This window comes from Antedon mediterranea, chromosome 6 (genome assembly GCF_964355755.1).
Source record: "Antedon mediterranea chromosome 6, ecAntMedi1.1, whole genome shotgun sequence".
NCBI classification, from domain to species: Eukaryota; Metazoa; Echinodermata; class Crinoidea; order Comatulida; family Antedonidae; genus Antedon; species Antedon mediterranea.
Window position 1 is genome coordinate 21579999 of NC_092675.1, and position 20024 is coordinate 21600022.

At 35.7% G+C, this 20024-nt stretch overlaps 2 protein-coding genes across 2 annotated transcripts; both read right to left on the bottom strand.

The window, feature by feature from the left end:
- Nucleotides 1-42: 42 nt before the first annotated feature.
- Nucleotides 43-5231, bottom strand: LOC140052483 (uncharacterized). Its single transcript, XM_072098090.1, has 2 exons — nt 4391-5231; nt 43-4302 (listed from the first exon to the last, which is right to left on the bottom strand). Exons 1-2 carry the CDS (start codon nt 5229-5231, stop codon nt 242-244), a joined length of 4902 nt encoding a protein of 1633 aa, XP_071954191.1. The 3' UTR covers nt 43-241.
- A 5077-nt stretch (nt 5232-10308) lies between these two features.
- On the bottom strand, nt 10309-19008 carry LOC140052485 (uncharacterized). Its single transcript, XM_072098091.1, has 14 exons — nt 18915-19008; nt 18555-18689; nt 18073-18176; nt 17692-17784; nt 17254-17385; nt 16716-16829; nt 16166-16420; nt 15726-15852; nt 15166-15421; nt 14853-15048; nt 13816-13997; nt 13351-13605; nt 12827-12999; nt 10309-12435 (listed from the first exon to the last, which is right to left on the bottom strand). The coding sequence occupies exons 1-14, from the start codon at nt 18992-18994 to the stop codon at nt 11262-11264; spliced, it is 3276 nt and encodes a 1091-aa protein (XP_071954192.1). The 5' UTR covers nt 18995-19008; the 3' UTR covers nt 10309-11261.
- Nucleotides 19009-20024: the final 1016 nt, after the last annotated feature.

Here is a 20024-nt window from a genome sequence, read left to right on the forward strand (position 1 = left end):
CGTTGATTCTGATTATGATCTAACAATGATTAGCTATACTAATACTCACTCTTGAGCTCTCAATTAACAACCGAAAATTAAACTGTAGTTAACAATAATATGCCGTGTCTCAGAAAATCACACACGTGCGTCTATTACTGCTTCTCGTTACCTACACTAACATAAAAAATCACAACATAAATATAGAGGGCGTACTTCAATATCCTAAACGATACACTCCCCCACCAAAAACAACACTAAACTATTGTTCTTCAATTGGAAGGATTACAACTAATCGTTGCACAGCTCGTTTTAATGTTGTTACTAAACCATTTTCTGTATGAACTCGAACTTCCGCATTCCTCACTCTATCATCAGTACTTTGGTATGTCTCTGTTACCCTGCCTAATCTCCATTTACCTCTAACTGCATTACTATCTTGTATCAACACAACGTCACCCTTCTTCACATCACGTCTTATGGTATGCCATTTCTGTCTTATAATCAATGAAGGAAAATAATCCCGCGTCCACTTCTTCCAAAACCCATTTACCAAGCATTGTATGAACTTCAGTCGATCCTTAATGCTTACGTTATCACTCCATGGTTCATCTGGTACCTTTCCAGTAGATCTGCCCAACAATAAATCATTTGGAGACAGATATGACCCATCCTGTGGATCTGTAGGATGCTTTCCAATCGGCCTCTCATTTGTTAAATTCGCTACTTCAAACATAACAGTCTGAAGTTCACTGAAGGCAAGCACCTGTCCACCGATTGCATGACTAAGCGCTTTCTTAATCCCTCTAATCAGACTCTCAGTCACTCCATTCTGCCAGGGAGCATCAGGTGTAGAAAACTTCCACGTTGTGCCATGGTTCACCCCAAAACTCTTCAACTGTTTGGCTGCTGCACTCAGCTGTGTCCCAGCATCGCTGTATACTTCTTTGGGGTATCCTCGAAGTGAAACGAACTTTCTGAACACTTGCAGGAACGCGTCTGTACTATAGTCAGTGGCTATGTCGATGTAGACTGCTCTCGTCACAAAACAATCAAAAACTACACCGTATGCCTTTCCTCGAGCTCGCTTGTTAACTTCACCTCTTGTTGTGAATGGCCCAAATAAATCAACCCCTATATACATCCATGGTGGTGATGGTTTCAGTCGAGTAATTGGTAATGGTCCCATTTTCTGAGCTGCAGTGTTTTTCTCAAACCGCCTACAAGTTACACAATGGTACTTAATGCTTTTGACCATTCTCTGTACGTCAATTATCCAGTATTTCGATCGAATCTTGGCAACGATTGACTGCACTCCCAAATGCCCTTTACTATGGATTTCTTTAGCGTATAGTTTCGTAAAAGCGTTATCGTATGGCAACAAAGGTACTTCTTGCTTATTGTAGCTGAAATGTACGTTTCGACTTATTCTTTCTCCCACAACAATTACTCCATCTTCACGAATCTTAGGCCCCAAGCGAGCGTATGTCTTGTCAAATTTAGTTTTATCTTTGGATAATAGATTTATCATTATTTTCTGCGATTCCTTTATCCAGAAATGTTCCGCACCTTTAGTATCCTTGACCTCGATCTCTTCTAATATACTCTTTAGTCTCCTTTTCTCATACACTTTGAGAACTCTGGCAGTCACCCTTAACAACTTCTGATACTTGCTCTGCCGTCTAATTATTCTATCAGCTAATGAGTCTTCCTCTTCGATGTTCACTGCCATGACTATCTTCACTCGTTCTGGAAGGGTCTTTATATTACAACTTTGTTCAATTGGCCAATTCTCAACTGGCTGTCGCAAAAACTCTGGTCCCCTTTGCCACTCACTATTTGGCCCAATCTGGGATGGATTCATTCCTCGTGTGATTGCGTCCGCTATATTAACCTCTCCTCTACACCACCACCAATCTTGAGGTTCCGTGTCTTGTTGTATCTCCCCGATTCTTGTGGCGGCAAATGTTTTGAACCCATAGCTTTGTTTTTGTACCATGGCTTGTACAATCTCGCTGTCTACAACATAAAAAACTTGGTCAAACATAATTCTCGTCTCATTTATGATATATTGTGCCAATCTCTTACTCATCACCGCTGCACTTAGCTCCAATCGCACCACGCTAATAATCTCTATTGGAGCAACCCTGCTTTTACTGGCAACGATTTTAGATGAAAATTGTCCGTCCCACTGTTCGTAACGGACGTATGCCACTGCGCCTAACGCCTTCTCGGACGCATCAGAAAACATAATCAAACTTGGTAATATGCCCGGCTTTGCATCCAACGGTTTAACGCATCTCCTAAATTCGACGCTTGATGTTGTACTTAAATCTTCAAATAAATCTATCCACTCCGCCCTCTCGCTCATGTTTATAGCTTCATCCCACTCTAATTTAGCTCCCCACAGCTTTCGAAGTAGAATCTTTGCCCTCACGGTGATTGGAGTTATCAACCCCAAAGGATCATACACAGAATTGATTTTGCTTAGGCATATACGTTTGGTTAACACTTCTGGTATCTCCTTGAAGGTACGAACGTTGTCCGTGAACGCAAGAACGTCATCACCTGGTTTCCAACTGATTCCTAACACCTTCTCTTCCTTTGGATTCCATGTTTCTTCAAGCTTTTCTCTTCCCGAGAATATCCAATGCTTTATGGCGAAATTTCCTGGCTGTATTAATTTCTCTCTTTCTTCCGCTCGTTGCCTTGCTTTCTTTGCGGATTCTTCACACTCCAGAATGTCATCCACATAAACATTGTTTAAAACTGTCTCTGCGGCTTCAGGTGTTGACAGTTTCCCTGCTTTTGCCGTTTTCCTCAAAGCCACTGTTGCTATGGTGGCAGATGGACGGTCTCCAAAATTTACAGCAGTCACGCAATAGGTTTTTGGTAGGGTATTCTGGTTCAAATCTCTCCAGAGAAACCGATGACAGTGCTGGTCCAGCTGGGTGATAGCAACACTATGATACATCTTTCTTATGTCACCTACCAGTGCATGAGGTTTTTCTCTGAATCTCAGTAGAACAGCTAACAAGTCATTAACAAGGTCGGGTCCTTTGGCCCAATAGTCGTTAAGAACATGTCCCTTGTAGGCCGCACTGCTATTAAAGACGATTCGCACTGGGGTGCTGGAACTATCAGGCTTTTCTACTGCATGGTGAGAAATATAATGTATTGGTCCTTTGTATTCTTGCAATTCCATTTCCTTTATTTCTCTCGCCACCCCTCGTTTCAACATATCTGCTATTTGCTCTTCGTATATCTTTTTCTTTGCTGAGTCTTTCATTAATCTTTTCTCTAGCGCTGCTAACTTCGCCACCGCCACTTTTTTGTTATCTGGTAGATTGTTTGGGTCTTTGATCCAAGGGTACCTTGCGGTCCATTTACCTGCTTCATACAGTAAGTTGTCTTCTATCAACTTTAATTCACGTTCTTCTTTCAGAGTGTACTTCTGCGCTCCACTGGGGCATTTGCCACATCGACACGAACCACATTTAGGCTGACAGTTAACCCCCATACTTTCTATCGTCAGAAAGTCGTCAAAGGACGTTGTCTTAACATAGTTCACTAGTATTCCTGCCCCTTCTTCCCATTCGATAGAAGGATGAGACCCTCCAATACACTGACCAAACTGGTTTTTCAGTAGAACTAGATGACCACATGCCTTGATCTTCGTCGGATGGTAACCAGCATACTCGTATCCAACTAACAAGTCGACCTCTCCAGTTGGTCTCTTGACCTGCTCAGGATATACATTAAGTATTTTGGCGAGGTTTTCTAAGTTCTGATTGCCAATTTTTGCCGTTATCTTCGGAATCCCATAGGCTTCTACTGCAACACAGTTTCCCATATTATCATTCAGTAATATTTTATATTTCATGCTGTCGATGCATTCGGTTTGCCCGCCTACTTTGGTCATGCTTATTTTCACTGGCCTTCCCTTTGCCTTTATGCGTTTGGCCGCATCATGTGTGATTAATGACGCCGTCGCACAACTATCCCAAAGAGTGTTGAGCTCGTTCTTGCCGCTCCTCACTTTCATCAATTGTAACAAACAAGGGTCAGATTTCATCTGTAAGCTATTTTCAAGGGACGACACTGTCGGAATTGGTTCTGTGTTCTGAGTCTGCTGATGTAACAGCTTGTGATGAAGTCTCCTGCAACCATCCGTATCGCATTGCTTCTTCCCTTTACACTTAGCAATGATGTGGCCGGCTGTTAGGCAGCAGAAACATGCTCGGTTTTCTTTCAAGATGTTCAGCCTCTCATCCACAGATTTGTTCAAGAAGGTTCGACAATTCTTGGTTTCGTGTTGACTTTCTTTGTGTAGAAGGCACTTTGGTCTGCTAGATATTTCTACCATGTGCATCGATGCGGCTGCTTTGGTGGGTTGGTTTGTCCGTATTGCCCCCAAATTTCAGTAGTTCTGGGAATCTATCAGTTTTATCGACACCGTTGGCTTCTTCATGCATATGTCGGACCCATCTTCCAAACACTGATGGTGGTAGTTTCTTTTCTATCTCTCCCACCACCTTGGAATTAGATATTTCTCTTTCTAGTCCTGCTCTTTTCAGGTCGTGATAACTTGCTTCCACTTTGTCGATATATGTCACTAGTTTGTTATCTTCGCCATCTTTAATTTCTCGTTTCTGTTCTAATTCACTTACAATTGTATCTACTAATTTCACTTTGTCGCCATATCTCTCGTCAAGCCTTTCCCACATTAAATCAATATTATCTTCAACTGGTCCCAGAATTTTTAGCGGTGCTTGCCCTAGAGTTTGCCTCAAGGCAAACGACAATTGTTTAGGATGTGTCACAGGAATCACGAAAGTCTTGAAGTCCTCCTTAAATCTAGCGTATCTTCTAACGTTACCTTCAAATCTAGGCAAATCCATCTTTTTTAGTTGCAGTGTTGATCGCTTTTCCTTTGGATCTCGTTCATCTTCCTGAACTTTCACTGGTGGGTTTACGTTAGCTTTATATTTGATAACACCACGACGGACGTCGTTGAATCTGTTCTGTACCTCTTCTATCCATGCTGCTTGTTCAGCATCTTCTGGATCTTCTATTTTCATTTGAATCTCTACATGTAAGTCTTGGATTTTCTTCCAGATCTCAGTCATATCTACAATCAGAATCTCTAGATATTCTACCGGACTGGACTCTTCCATTGCTTGCTGTATTGTCTTTATGACTCTGGTCATAGCACCTTTCTGCACACTACGTCTTCTTTTTATCTCATCCATTTCAATGGATTGTAGTAAAGATAGGAATTTCGAACGTAAGACACAAAAAAGAATACACTGCGTCCTCACTGTTGTTATACGACTCAATCTCAAACTTTAATGCAACGTAAAATATGGTACACACGAAACATTAATTTGTATGGTATTTGGTTCGAAATCTGTAAGATATAATAATAATAACTCGCAAGTTAAGCAATTGCTATAGCGCCATCTATAATGGAAATCACTCAAGCGTGACGACCGATCTACGCTACAATCAGTACGATCGGACAAAATGAATACGCTATAAATAACTAAACTATAGGAATACCGTCAGCGGTGGTTCTAAACAATGTAACTAACCACATAACACATGAAATATAAACAATATGATTATCAAATTCTATGTTAATAAATCCAGGTGATCTGTAAATATATCTACGTACGTTAACATGTTATTTCTGTATACTAGCTATCATTATACAAGTTTGCGTACGTAACATTTACACAAGATGGATGCCAAAGGCGAAAACTACATGCATCCTCATCAACACTTATGCATAAACTAATTATAAATATTATAACAGTATAACGTTGATTCTGATTATGATCTAACAATGATTAGCTATACTAATACTCACTCTTGAGCTCTCAATTAACAACCGAAAATTAAACTGTAGTTAACAATAATATGCCGTGTCTCAGAAAATCACACACGTGCGTCTATTACTGCTTCTCGTTACCTACACTAACATAAAAAATCACAACATAAATATAGAGGGCGTACTTCAATATCCTAAACGATACAGTCACATTAATATGCTTAAAGAATATGCCGAACATGTTTCTCGCGATGTAAAACCAAATTGTGCGGCTGTAGCTTGTAACAATGACGGTGGCTCTCACAATGATTTAAAAGAAAAGGGCAAGGAATATGATTTAAAACTAAGCAACTCTGATGTAATGAACAATTTACAACAAAAGTTAACTCATTTATCAATAGAACAACAGAGTCAATTGAGTACACTTGTGAATAAATGGAACGGTATCTTTTCTGACACCCCTAGTGTAACAAATGCTGCAATCCATGATATCATTGTTGGGGATACACAACCTATTAAGCAACATCCTTACAGGGTGAATCCAATTAAAATGAAGTATCTCCATAAGGAAATTGAATATAATTTATGTTAAAAAATAGTATAATTGAGCTTAGTAAAAGCGACTGGAGTTCGCCATGCATGCTTGTTCCCAAGTCTGATGGTTCATATAGACTCGTGGCGGATATGCGAGCAGTTAATCGTTGTTTAAAAACAGACTCGTATCCAATTCCGAGAATTGAAGATTTAATAGATAAGGTGGGGAACGCAAAATTTGTTAGTAAATTTGACCTTTTAAAAGGCTACTGGCAAGTGCCACTAACGCCGCGCGCCCAGGAAATTTCTGCGTTCTGTACCCCGTTCGGGCTTTATCAATACAGGGTGATGCCGTTTGGCCTTAAGAATGCGCCCGCGACATTTCAGCGAATGGTAAATCGACTTGTAGCTAACGTAGAAGGCTGCGAGGCGTACGTTGATGACCTGATAGTATACAGTCAAACTTGGGAGCAACACATGCAACAGCTAAATAAAATGTTTAAAGCTTTGTCACAAGCAAACCTAACTGTAAACTTAAGTAAGAGTGAATTCTGTCATGCTACGGTTACGTATCTTGGTCATGTTGTGGGGCAGGGAAGGGTTAGACCCATCAGGGCTAAGGTTGAGAGTATTTATCGGTACCCAGCACCCACAAACAAAAAATCGTTGATGAGGTTTTTAGGGATGGTGGGGTACTATCGGAAGTTTTGTCCCAATTTTTCTAGCGTAGCAGGTCCTCTTACAGAATTGCTTAAGAAGAATGTAAAATTTAAGTGGTCGGATATATGTGAAAGTGCCTTTAGGAAAATTAAGTCTATGCTAATGTGTGAACCAATCCTTATAGCACCGGATTTTAAGAAACAATTCCGTTTGTATGTAGACGCCTGTGATGTGGGGATTGGTAGCGTTCTCATGCAGAAGAACGTTGATGGGATAGAATGTCCCGTATGTTATTTTTCTAGAAAATTAAGTAAACATCAAATGAATTATTCGACTATTGAGAAAGAATGTCTGGCACTATTGGAGTCGTTAACGCACTTTGATGTATATGTAAGCACTACCGTAGACCCAATAATTGTGTTCACTGACCACAACCCACTTACCTTTATTTATAAAATGCGAAATAAAAATCAGCGGTTGCTGAGGTGGGGACTAACTTTACAAGAATACAATGTTGAGATTAAGCATGTTAAAGGAAAGGAAAATGTGATTGCCGATGCTCTGTCTCGTGGGGTGTGAACAATATAAATATTATGAATGTAATGCAAATGAATATAAATATTATGAATGTAATGCAAATGAATATAAATATTATGAATGTAATGCAAATGAATATAGATGTGTAAAATTAAGAATAATGTATGTATACTTGTGTGAAAAAAAAAATAGTAAAAAATACAAGTTAAAATAGTGATATGTAGCCCTAAGGTAAAGAAAAGTAGGAAATGTAATAAAAATGGAAGTGTTAAAAAAAAAAAAATAGATGAATAAAATGAAAATATATGATGATGTAATGTGAAATTGAAATTGTGTAATTAATTAGAGATGTTTTTGTAAATACCAGTGGTTGGTGAGGAGGCACCAAAAGTTTTCCTGACGAAAAACTAACTTTAAGGGGGAGAGTGTTACGTGTGACGAGAGTCAGGTGTCACATGTCGCATGCAAATGAATCAAGTCGTCGGTGGTCAAGTGGACGAATCAGAATGGAGCATGGTGGTGCGCGGTATTTTGGAAAGCTGTGCTGGGTGTGGGATACAAAGAAGGGAGTCACTCAGGAGACAGGGCCAGCTAAGGACGCTTGCGGTTAGAACTGTGCTTGAGACTGGAAGCGAGGCAGGACGATAAGAATGGGGAGGTTGTGATGTGTACGGATGGCCAGGCAAACCAACCACTCGGTATCATACGTATCTATAATTGTGTTGTTATGTATTTTGTGCTTCGTGAAAGGAAATAAATGGAGCTCGTGCTCTTTGCATAATACTCTGAGTGTCGACAATTGTTTGTTCCAAGCCTCGTTGTTGCTATTTATTTAGGTATTTCGGCCTAGGCCAAAAGTGGCCGTAACAATTGTTAGTGTTAGTGTTAGTGTTATTATTATTATTATTATTATCGGGGAATAATATTATCAAGGAATGCTAACGAAATTCTGCCCACCTGTTTAAATCAACAGTTATTCATATTCATCATCAGACTAGAACATAGGTATTCATGTTATCCTCAGTATCATTATCATCATTATTGTGCCTACTTACTGATCTTCCATCTTAAAATCTATATACTTTTTAATCAAGGAAATTGAGATTATATATATAATATATATATATTGATCTCTGGTGCGCGTGCGTACAACTGAGGACTATTTGTGTTCCAACCGTACCACGCCGAGAATGTTAAAGGGTCGTTATCCGATCGAGTTAAAGAACAATACCATGAAAGCCCCAGTGGTCTAATGGTTAGGGCAACTGCATATCAAGCAGACGGTCCGAGTTCGAGTCTCGGTTGGAGCGACTTTTTCTCATTCTCCCAGATTTCCTCATCTTTATCGTTTCAAAAATTAATAAAATAATTTTCAGTGTATCACCGGGCGGTTTGGAATTTATTTCTATGCCTGTTGTGTTTATTTATATATATATTATTCTGGTGGTTTAAATTGGTTGAATTTTTTTCACTTTTAACCGGACATAGGCCGCAGGAAGATCATGGAAGATGTCATGATACTGATAATAATTGTAACTACTATTAAACTCTGAATATATGATATGACAGGATATGATATTAAATACAACATTTTAGATAATCGTTACACAACATCTGTACAGAAAGAAAAAAAAGAACAAAAAAGATTTTGTACAATAACAATAATTAGTTGATCTTTTTCTTCTAAATGATCACCTAATAAGCATAAAAAATCACAAATTATTTTCTACAAAAAGTAGTTTGATTAAATTGATAACGCTCGTGTCCTGCTATCTAACATTTTTAGTTTTTCTACGCATGTTACGCAGGTCTTTGATGATATCATATCACAGGTCATCAGTTTATTGTACATAGGTGGCAGCATTCATATATTCAGGGTTTAACAGTAGTTATTGTATCAGTATCATGACATCTTCCATCCAGCTCCAGATCATCATGATCTTGGTTCACCACTTTGGTTTGTCCACGATAGCTGGTTTCTATTTCTTTGTTATGTACTCTTGAACTCTTGAACGTTAGCTGATTCTGTAACCCTTTAAATGATTTAGCATGCTCTAATTGTAGTGTTGATGCCATTTTGTGGATCTTGTTTGTTTCTGACTAGTATGGTTAGTATAAATATGGTAAGTTGCTTGAATCTTTCGTCGTCCAAACATTAATTCAGATAAAGGCATTCCTGCTTCAATAGGCTCATCACACCAGCTTCAGAAGCTTTTTCCAGTGCTTCCCTTGGCAATGCCAACGAACCTCTATGATTTGTCATTACATTGAGGGTATCTTGGGCTACTTGTGGCGTGCTTGAAGTTGTATGAATTTGCAAATAAATTGAATTCATTAGAGTCGTAATGTTTAGCATTGTCATTAATGAATTTGTTAGGTGGTTTGTTTACAATCAAAAATGTGTTTATTCATATCTTCCAAATCTATAAATGATTAATCCTCGGGGATTCATAACGTTTACGCGATCCTCTAAATGGTAGTTATGTAATTTATTTACATAATCTATGTAATATTATATTCTGTTTTGCTGTTAACTTACCAGCTGATTTTTATTTTGAAACCAGCAGTCTTAACGAATGTGCGTATTTAGCTGAGAGACAATGCAAAATGAATACCCCGGATTCAGAATTAAAACAAATGCTCCGACCAATGAAGAAATTAAGTCCCTCAAAATTGGTCATATGATGTAATAGTTGATAATAATTATCTACTTGTGTCGTTAAGAAGTAAGGACGAATATCGTAACATTAACATTGTTTCTTTTATTGTATTATTACTCAAGCAATTCAAATTACAGAAAAAAGGATATAGCGAGAACAACATTGAAAATTACAAAAATAATTATAATGGCGTAATGGCGTTAAACGTTATTTTCAATTTCGTCATGCTCATTAAAGATTAATCTTTATTGCAAATGTATACCCATTTAATGTTATAATGCCTAATATTAGAGAACAACAGTAAACTGTTCTATTTACTTAATACAGAATTTGTATTTGCCGTACAAACCCTGTAAATTACGTATTTTACCGTAATACTGTACGTATTTAACTACTATGAAAGCTACATAAAAAAGGTCAAATTGATTTAAAATATATAATTAAAATAAAATGATATAGTTTTTTATATTTTATAATTTACCATCTAATTTACAAATAAATAACCAGCAATAACAAGAAAAATGACAAGCCTAGTAATAAGCAAATAATAATTATAAGCAACGTAATTAAATAATAATCATCATATAAAATTAGAACAGCAGTGTGTCAACGCCACTAACAAACTGGTAAGAAACTGAATATACAGTACAACATATACAATAAACAATTCATGAACACATTTCCTCTTACAACATTGATGAAGAATTATATTTACATTTACTAGATAAAGTAAAGAGGCATCTGTTAGTACTTTATAATACAATTAACTAAATCATCCTAATACTAAATAGAAACAACTCAAATATTGTATAGAATGTTGAATATTACATTAACTGTTTCTTTTTCTTTCTTTTTTTGTTGAACCAATTTCTACTTGCCTTTATTCCCGTTTTCATTGCATTCCGAGAACAATTTAAAGTGTAGGCCTACTTTTAAATGTTGAAGTTTATAATTACTTTATTGATTATATGCCGATTTGTTTTCATCAATATAATCATAATATTATAGACTCTTCATTTCCAGCTTGTTGATTTATTAACCAGTACGTATCATCTTGACTAATGACGTCTTGAAGTTATAGTTTGGTAGGTGTCATCTTCAACTACATTTACCTGACTGAAGTTTAGGTGATTGTACTCGTTTGAATTGCCCTTTTTAGTTGACGCGAGAGTTTGATCATCATCAACGCATGTGCTTGTTTCCTGTTCAACAGGTACGTTTACCTCCGCATTTGGGCAACTGTAGTAATTGGAATCGTCCCCTTCAGGTGACTGGACACTTTGGTAGGTATCATCATTGACTCTTGTGTGCTGTGTGTCTTGTTCAGCAGGTGGGGTTACCTCTAAGTTCAGGCGACTGTAGTCATTGATATCGTCCTTTTCAGGTGACCGGACACTCTGGTAGGCATCATCGTCAACTCTTGCGCGTCGTGTGTCTTGTTCTGTAGGTGGGCTTACATCTAAGTTTAGGCAACGGTAATTAGAATTGTCATTTTTAGGTAAGGCTAAAGCCTGGTAGGTATCATCATCAACTCCTTTAGCAGTCCCGTCTGATTCCCAGTTTAGGCAACTGTAGTCATTGGAATTATGCTTTTTGAGTGAGGATAAATCCTGGTAGGTATTATCATCAACTCTTTCAGCAGGCCCGTCTGACTCTAAGTTTAGGCAACTGTAGTCATTGGATTTGCCCTCATCAGTTGACGCGAGAGTTGTGTAGGTATCGTCGTCACCTCCTGCGCGTGTGTCTTGTTCAGTAGGTGCGTCCAACAACTCCAAGTATAGGTTGCTGTCATCGTCGGAATTATCCTTTTCAGGTGTGGCTACCGTAAGGTAGGTATCATCAATTCTTACACGTCTGACTGGAGCTTTTTCAGAATTATTCTCTTCTTCTAAATCTATGTAACTTCCATCATCTAAATCATCTTCAAAAGTATTGAAGCCTTGGTTAACCTCACCAGCGCGATCTGAAGTTATTAACTCCTGGTAACTTTCTTCTTGACTTACGCAGTTAACTTTTTGAACAACGGTATTATTTGGAAACGACGTTTCTGGTGACTGGTATGTGTTATCAAGATTCATGCTGTCGACATACATGTTTCGGTTATTTTGTTTTGAATTTCTAACTGCGGTCTTTTTTTTAAATCCCCGATGCTTCTTTTTTTGACAATAGAATACGACGAGAAGACATGCCGCCATAATAAATATAAGCAGTCCAACACCAGCATAGACCACACTACAACGAAAAAGTAATATAAAGTATATATAAAGTTATTTTTATTAATATCATTACCATGTGTGCTGTGTTGTTATTTACCATATCCTGAAGTTTTACAGGGGTCAAGCTTAAAGTTTTTTTAACTTATTTGGCCCCTTCACACTTCTCTGATTAGCAAGTACAAGCAAGTATCTTTATTTATAATTAATTTTATTAACATATTTATTATTTATTATTGATACCTGCTTACTGAATTTGTACTATTTGTATTTAAAACGTGAAAAAATTAAATAAAAGAAAGAAAAGAAATATTGGTGATAACGCTATACATTACACAACTATTACTCTAATCGTGTACTGTAGATTATTACAGCGATGAAGTTATTAAAAACTTCCTCCAAAAACTTACTGATTATAACTTGATGATGATGATGATGATGATGACGATTTCTCATTAGTTACATCAATATGAACCAATGCAAAATCTATCTTCGTGTTTCCGATGACATCCGTGGCTTGAACCCAAATTTGATATGTCCCCGAGTCCTCTTCATCTTTAAAGTAAATATTTACTGTTTCTTCCTTAAATGAAACCAAATACATTTTTTTATTTGAAATAACAATATATATAATATCATAATTAATGCATTTATTAAGAAATTTGGTTTCTATGACAAATGGTTAGTTACATGTTAGTTACATGAACACCATGACCACATCATAAGAAAAGAAAACATGGAACATTTATTTTAAACTCTGGAGAAACTGGCAGAAAAATGTGCAGGAGCAGACAAAGATTCCGATAGATGTTTGCTAAATACCATAAACTATCTACAATAAATGCAGGAATCGCCAGACCTTAACGTTGACATACGGACAGGACACAAGAAGAAGAAGAATAAAGAAAGAACAAATACAAGTGACATAACTTACATGAGTTTTCAAAACTCTCCATTCTGGTTTCACGGACTCGAATGTTTCTCCTTCAATGCTATTCTTTAATAATCCAAATTCAAACTTTATAATTCCATTTGCATTACCAATGGCCGATAAAGGGCGTCCTGCTGGATGTGCCTCTGAATCGTAAGCTTCCTGGAATGTGACGTCATCATCCGATATAATTGCCAGTAACAGATTTTGGTCCACGTGTAGTTGATTTATGAAGTGACCATTCCATGATAACGTTACCTATCACAAATGTAACCATTTTATTATTATAAAAAAAATTCCAATTTTATTTTTTAACCATAAAATTGTGTTATCAATATCATGTCTGTTATTATTTAGAATTCATTATTAGTATTATTTTTATTTATGGTATTTTTAAAAGATCATTAATTAACTGTATAATAACAATATTTATATTAAGGTAATAAATAAAATAAACGTGATTCATACATTTTCATATGCTTTTACGGACACGTCTGAGTTATTGTTGAATCTCTTGCCACTAATTGTTAAATATATAGGTTTATCTTCCACGGTAGTGATTTCACTTTGGTTGTCATAAATAATACATCGTCGTGCATTGCGAACATTTCCCGCAACATCGTTGACAGTTAGTATGATACAGTAGACACCTTTAGCAAAATATAAAAAACAACATTTTTGTTTTGAACAATGATATCAAAGAAATTAATGTCTATGGACACACGGATTAAAACTGTGTATGCACACGATGACCTAGTTTCAGGATTATGACATTTTCTACTCATTCTCTAAGCCTGAAATACGAAAAAAATCGTCACCGTCACCACGAAGTGGTATGTATGTATATCAAACTCTATGTTTTCACAAAATCTTAACTTTCAAATATCATTAATTAACTAATTAAATTAATTAGGCAATATCAAAAAACACCATCATGGAATTTGCGTTTTTAGGAAGTGACACAATTTATTAAATACCCGTATGTGGTGCTTGCCCAGTGCACACGCGTAATGAATTTTGCGCGTTTGTTTACAGTTTTGGCCTAGCCTACAGCCTAGCTAGGAGGATCTGGTTGCACACTCCAGAACAGTGCATTTCAAGTGACACTAACTGCATTAGTGTCACTTCGTAAGCGTAAACTACGCAGGGAAATGAATTTTTCGGTTTCACGAAGTGACACTAATGATTAACTTTAATTTACTTGGTAATTAATTAATATGATTAAAATTAAATTAAAGTAATGGGTAGCTGGATTGTCTAACATTGTATGTATTTAAATTAAAAATCTTAGTGACATTTTTTGAGGACGAAATCGTGTGTGAAGCTCGTTTCTTCAATCGCGTTTTTCTCGAAACGCTGTTTTTATCAATTACGCGGTTAGTGTCACTTCGTGGTGTCGACGACGAATTATTTGTTTACCCACCCTATAATTTGCGAGTGTCTGGCTGTTGGATGAGTATCGAAAATAAAAACACAATGAGAAATGAAAAGAATAAAGAACTCACCAGGCGACGGAAGTGGTGTAAACGTTACTTGGTATTCATCACCACTTTGTCTATACTTTAAAGGACCAAATTCATTATCTGGAATTAAGATATCATTTCTGGCTGCCATTTTATAAATGCGACAGTTGTAAGACGGCCGTGGTCTTAACCCTGAAATATAGTCAACCCATGACGTCCAACGAATATCAACCTCATTCTAGAAGGAATCATATCATTACCGTGTATATTATAATTTTTCAACATAATTGATATATATGTGCGGTCAACTTTAGAATACATTGTTTCCATTTATATAATAAACAATGGTTCTTACTAATCTCGTATAAGGCTCGCCGACATCTAATGCATTCCCAACGCATGGCACAACTCCTTGTACAGAACAATGTGTAGGCGGTTCAGTATCAATTTTTACATTCACATACATAGTTATACTTTGTCCTTGATAATATTCCCGGTCGGTTGTTTCATTCCCAGTATTTGAAAAGTCATAGTTTTTCCGTTCAATATATCCACCATTGGTTGCATTTGCTGAGAAGAATAAACTGAAATCCGCAGATATATTACTATCACTATTATAAGTTTTAAGACAAGTTTTTTTTAAGTTTACAATTTGCGATTGCTCAAAATTTGGAAGGATAAAATGCTACTAAAGTCTGTCGTTGCATATTTTTGCTGCATAATAATTCAAAATGTGTATATTTCTACGTTATTATTCGCCTAGCAGACCATCCTAACTTTGCTTTAAGTCATTGATTTTGCTAAGTACATTTGTTAAAATAACATATTTCACTTAAGCCCTTTCAAGTATCTTGACATGAACAGGAGGATTGATGATGTCTTAATTCTAAGTTCTAATAAGTAATTGATACCAACCTGTCATCGTGTTGAAGTTGTTCACTTAAACGTGCAAACTCTTCACATGAGTGTAACCCCTGCTTTGGATTGTTAGGACCAATGTCAAATCCACAATTCAGGTATCCAGTTTCAATAATACTTTTCCCTAAAAAAAACCAAAAATATTTAAACTGTTTACCAAACCAACGGTAAGTTTATTCTTGATGAGATGACTTGAAATCTCCTATCAGATGGTGGAGTTTAACTGTTTAAATAATTTTTTGTATAGATATTTGTATGTTTAAAGACTTTAGGATATGTATTTTAATCAACTTTTTAAGTTAAAACTCTAATAGAAATATGTATCAACATTAACCATTATAATCACCCAGAACACATAACGATATACTTGTGTTACACGACAAAAGTGCATGAAGATACCTTACACATACAAAACAAACCACAATTACAACGCTTACCTCTGATGTGTTCCCAATAACAATAAGATGATGAAATACCAACTCTGTAATCGTTGATATAATATGGAAATGGATATTTATCCGACGAAGGACCAGGAAAGCTCGTTTGCCAATTGATAGACAATGCATTACCGTCAACTGATGAATAGCTGTATGTAGGTGGCGCAGCTGAATACACGCAAGGTATGTCAATGGAAGATATTCCATTAAGTTGTAGAGATATTGAACAACTTATATCTTTTGGTGGCACAGTCACTGTAATAAACGACAGTATGTCAATATCGTTTAAAGGTTAACATGACGATTAAAGTGTTTGCAGTACATCATGTGTTTAAAAAAAAGTATAAAGTCGAGCCTCTCTCGACGTTTCGGTTGCTTGCTAAAAACATCTGTTTTCAAAACAATTATTAACAATAATATTTTGCTAAATAAGCGAACATTAACAATGTCATTATCAATTGATCTCAGCAACCACAGCAAAATATTACTAACTTTACATTCTTTTTTCCTAAACTTATCGAATTTTAAAAATACAAATAGCATAACTCACTATTCATGCAATTATCACCGTCATCAAACTCGATGTCACATGAACATATATCTGATGTGAGTCCACAAGTACCCGGATAACATGACCTGCTATTGCTTCTCCATGAACATATTTCTGAAAGCATAGACCATATAGTATAGATAGTGCATATCTGGAAATTCAGTTGCTTGCTAAAATTATTTGTATTTTATTAAATGAATGGGGAGATGAAAATAGAATCACACCGTGAAGTGAAGTGAATTTATTCTTATACGATTACTACATAAATTAACAATATCACCACGGTTGTTATACTTACAAGAAAGGAAGTAAAGTAATGTTGTATTATATATAATAAATGTTCCATTTATGACTTGTGTAATCTATTTGATTCTCACGTAGACGTAACGCAAGGACGTAAGTAATTCGGCCAATAACGACGCAATGGCTCATCCGAACTATCGCGTCAACAAATTCGTATTTTTGTGATGCTTTTTTTTAAACAAATCGATGCGCTTTCATATTAGAATATTCCAGCAATAGTATTTTCAGAACTTACTAATGCATTCCCCTTTAATCAGTTGATAAGCTTTGATTTCCATATTTATGTAATACATACATCTTGTGCAGAATGAATCTAAGTGTGTTGAACAATCTACAATTTGGCAATTATCAATATCTGTTGTACAATCTGGAAATTAAGTATTATAATAATAGAAGTATTTTAATTCATGGCTTAATTAAAAAATTATTAATTTCATGCATATTCCATGCAACATTAAGTTACATAAAGTTATTACTGTACTATACCTATGTATAATATAAAAGGTACAGGGGTGGTGGTAACACTTACGGTTTCAAAGGGTTATTGTTTTATTTTTAAAGAAAGAAAATGTTTATTCGAATAATATATAGAATAAGTAGGCCTATGTATAAACATTGTATTACGTATACTATTTGAGATAGGCATAGGTATTGAAAAATTGAATATCTTTACTGTATTGACATGTTGGTCCATGGTATCCCTTGTAGCATTCACAGTGATTAGGCTCGTCACATTTTCCGTTGATGCAATCAAACTCACATATTGCTAAAATTATATGAACCTGTTAAATCATCATTGTCATTTTGTTTCATTGTATTTAAATCCATTTTTTTTAAAACCTACACTCACAATTATACTTCTAATCTCTTTTAAAACCCGATCTTATACTCTGGATAGGACTCAAATAAATATTGAATTTTTTAATTCCTGCCTATACCAACGTATAAAGTTAAACCCATAATTTAATACCGTTTGGTTGATCGTAATTAACGAGGGAAGAATGTATACAAGTTACTATGCTTACTATATTCTTACAATCTCAACAACACTTACGTTCGGTACACTCGTTGCTACCAGGAAGTGATGTATACCCACTGCAGCAACGATATGTATTTGAATAAACGGTTCTATACAAAATGACCGTTCGATATGATGTTCTATATTTAAAAAAAAAAAAAAAAAAAACACCAAACAAACATATTACCATGTAAGTATACATTAATTTGTTATATTGCCTGGCATGGTCGCAATAGGGTTTAGTAGTAAATCATTTCCAAAGAATCAGAAAATTAAAAGACCTTCATTTACTACGTATATAGGCCCTATAAAGAGTTGCGTTGTTAAATTCTAATAACCTGTGTTTATGAAATCATGTTTGAAGGTCTGTATGGAGACGCGCGTGGCAATCTTTACCATACCCATCAGGAGATATAATTATTGCTCCTAACAATACTTCATCCGGATTGTTGACCATTTTGAGTGTTGTGAAAAATAGCATTTGTTAAACAGTATAATATGCCATTAGAATTACTTACCGGTAACGAGTTGAACTACATCTGTCCCAATCAAAAATACCACACATGGTGGATGTTGTGTAACTTGAAGAGTATTCTCGTGAACTGATGTACGTTTGTAACGAAGGCCTCACCAGAAAGGTACATACGTTTCTCCTTGTGTTTTACATATAATATGCAATAAATACAACATTAATGGTACTAAAAGCATTTTTTTAAGGGAGTCTAAACAACTATATCTAATTACAACGGTAATAAGTTACAATAGGAATTAGTTTACTTAATCCAAAACAACATTTTAATTTTTAATAGACAAGATATTTTAGAAAATTAAGGAAAAATAAGGAAAATAAGGAATAATATTACAGTTTAATGACTTACCCGTTTGGATCCAGAGAATGCACATACCTCAAAAACAATACACTGACAAAAACTACGCCAAAAAGCTTATGGAATGTCATTCTGTAAAATATTTAGTTCCATACACTATTATTATAATATATATATTTCCATTTTAAATCAAATTAAAACAGTTCTTCTAATCTTTTATTAAGACAGCTAGATGAAGCCTTTTACGTTTTCTTTGATCATGGTTTGGTTTTGAAATAGGGGACCATGGCCTATACATAGAAAATTATAGGTGCCGAAGTGAAATTAGTGCCCTATATTTTAGACTACTGTACAATTAGCAACATTTAGTGTGACCCGGGTCCGCCTATGAGCTCATGGTTTCCTCTTATAGGGCGGTTTTGCCGAATTTCTAGTCAATTCTTCTACTACAGTTGTTTAGTTTTATCGTGTGAAAACTATAGAACCATTAAGTCAATTCGATTAATCTTTTTAGAGTTTAACATAGTTTAAACGTTTAATTTCGTTTCTATTTTATTTTTATTATTATTTCAAATTTACAGCAACAAGAGGTTAGAGTTCACACGTTAGTTTAAGCATTCAGTCCATGGTTTACTCTTATGGAGTTTTGCCGAATGTCAAATAAATAACGGAACACAGCTATAAAAAGGAACTAACTGACGAAAGAGTAAACAGAAGATACTAGGCCTATAAACAAAAGTTAATACAACGTGTAAAATATACGTTTAAATAAACGCAATGCCAACTAACCACAAAGTATCGGAAGAGCAAATTAATATACTATTTTCAAATGGAGAACCAAATAAACTTACTTGTTATCAAATTTCAACAACGTACGAGGAAATAAAATGTAAACGATCTGCCGTGGTTGCACAAGCATATTAATAATACTATAGGCCTAATAACAATGAACACAAACACATTGTGTTCAGTTCGACAAACGTATTGAAAATACAACTTAAAGGCATAAACGATACAAAAGTTGGAACAATTGTTTTTGTTGTTACAAAATATGACGAATTTCCCTTTTATTACTGTAGGATCACCAACCTTTTCATAATTTAACATGCGTGGACAGTACATAACAACCATAACACATTAGGCAATCTTCATCATTACTAA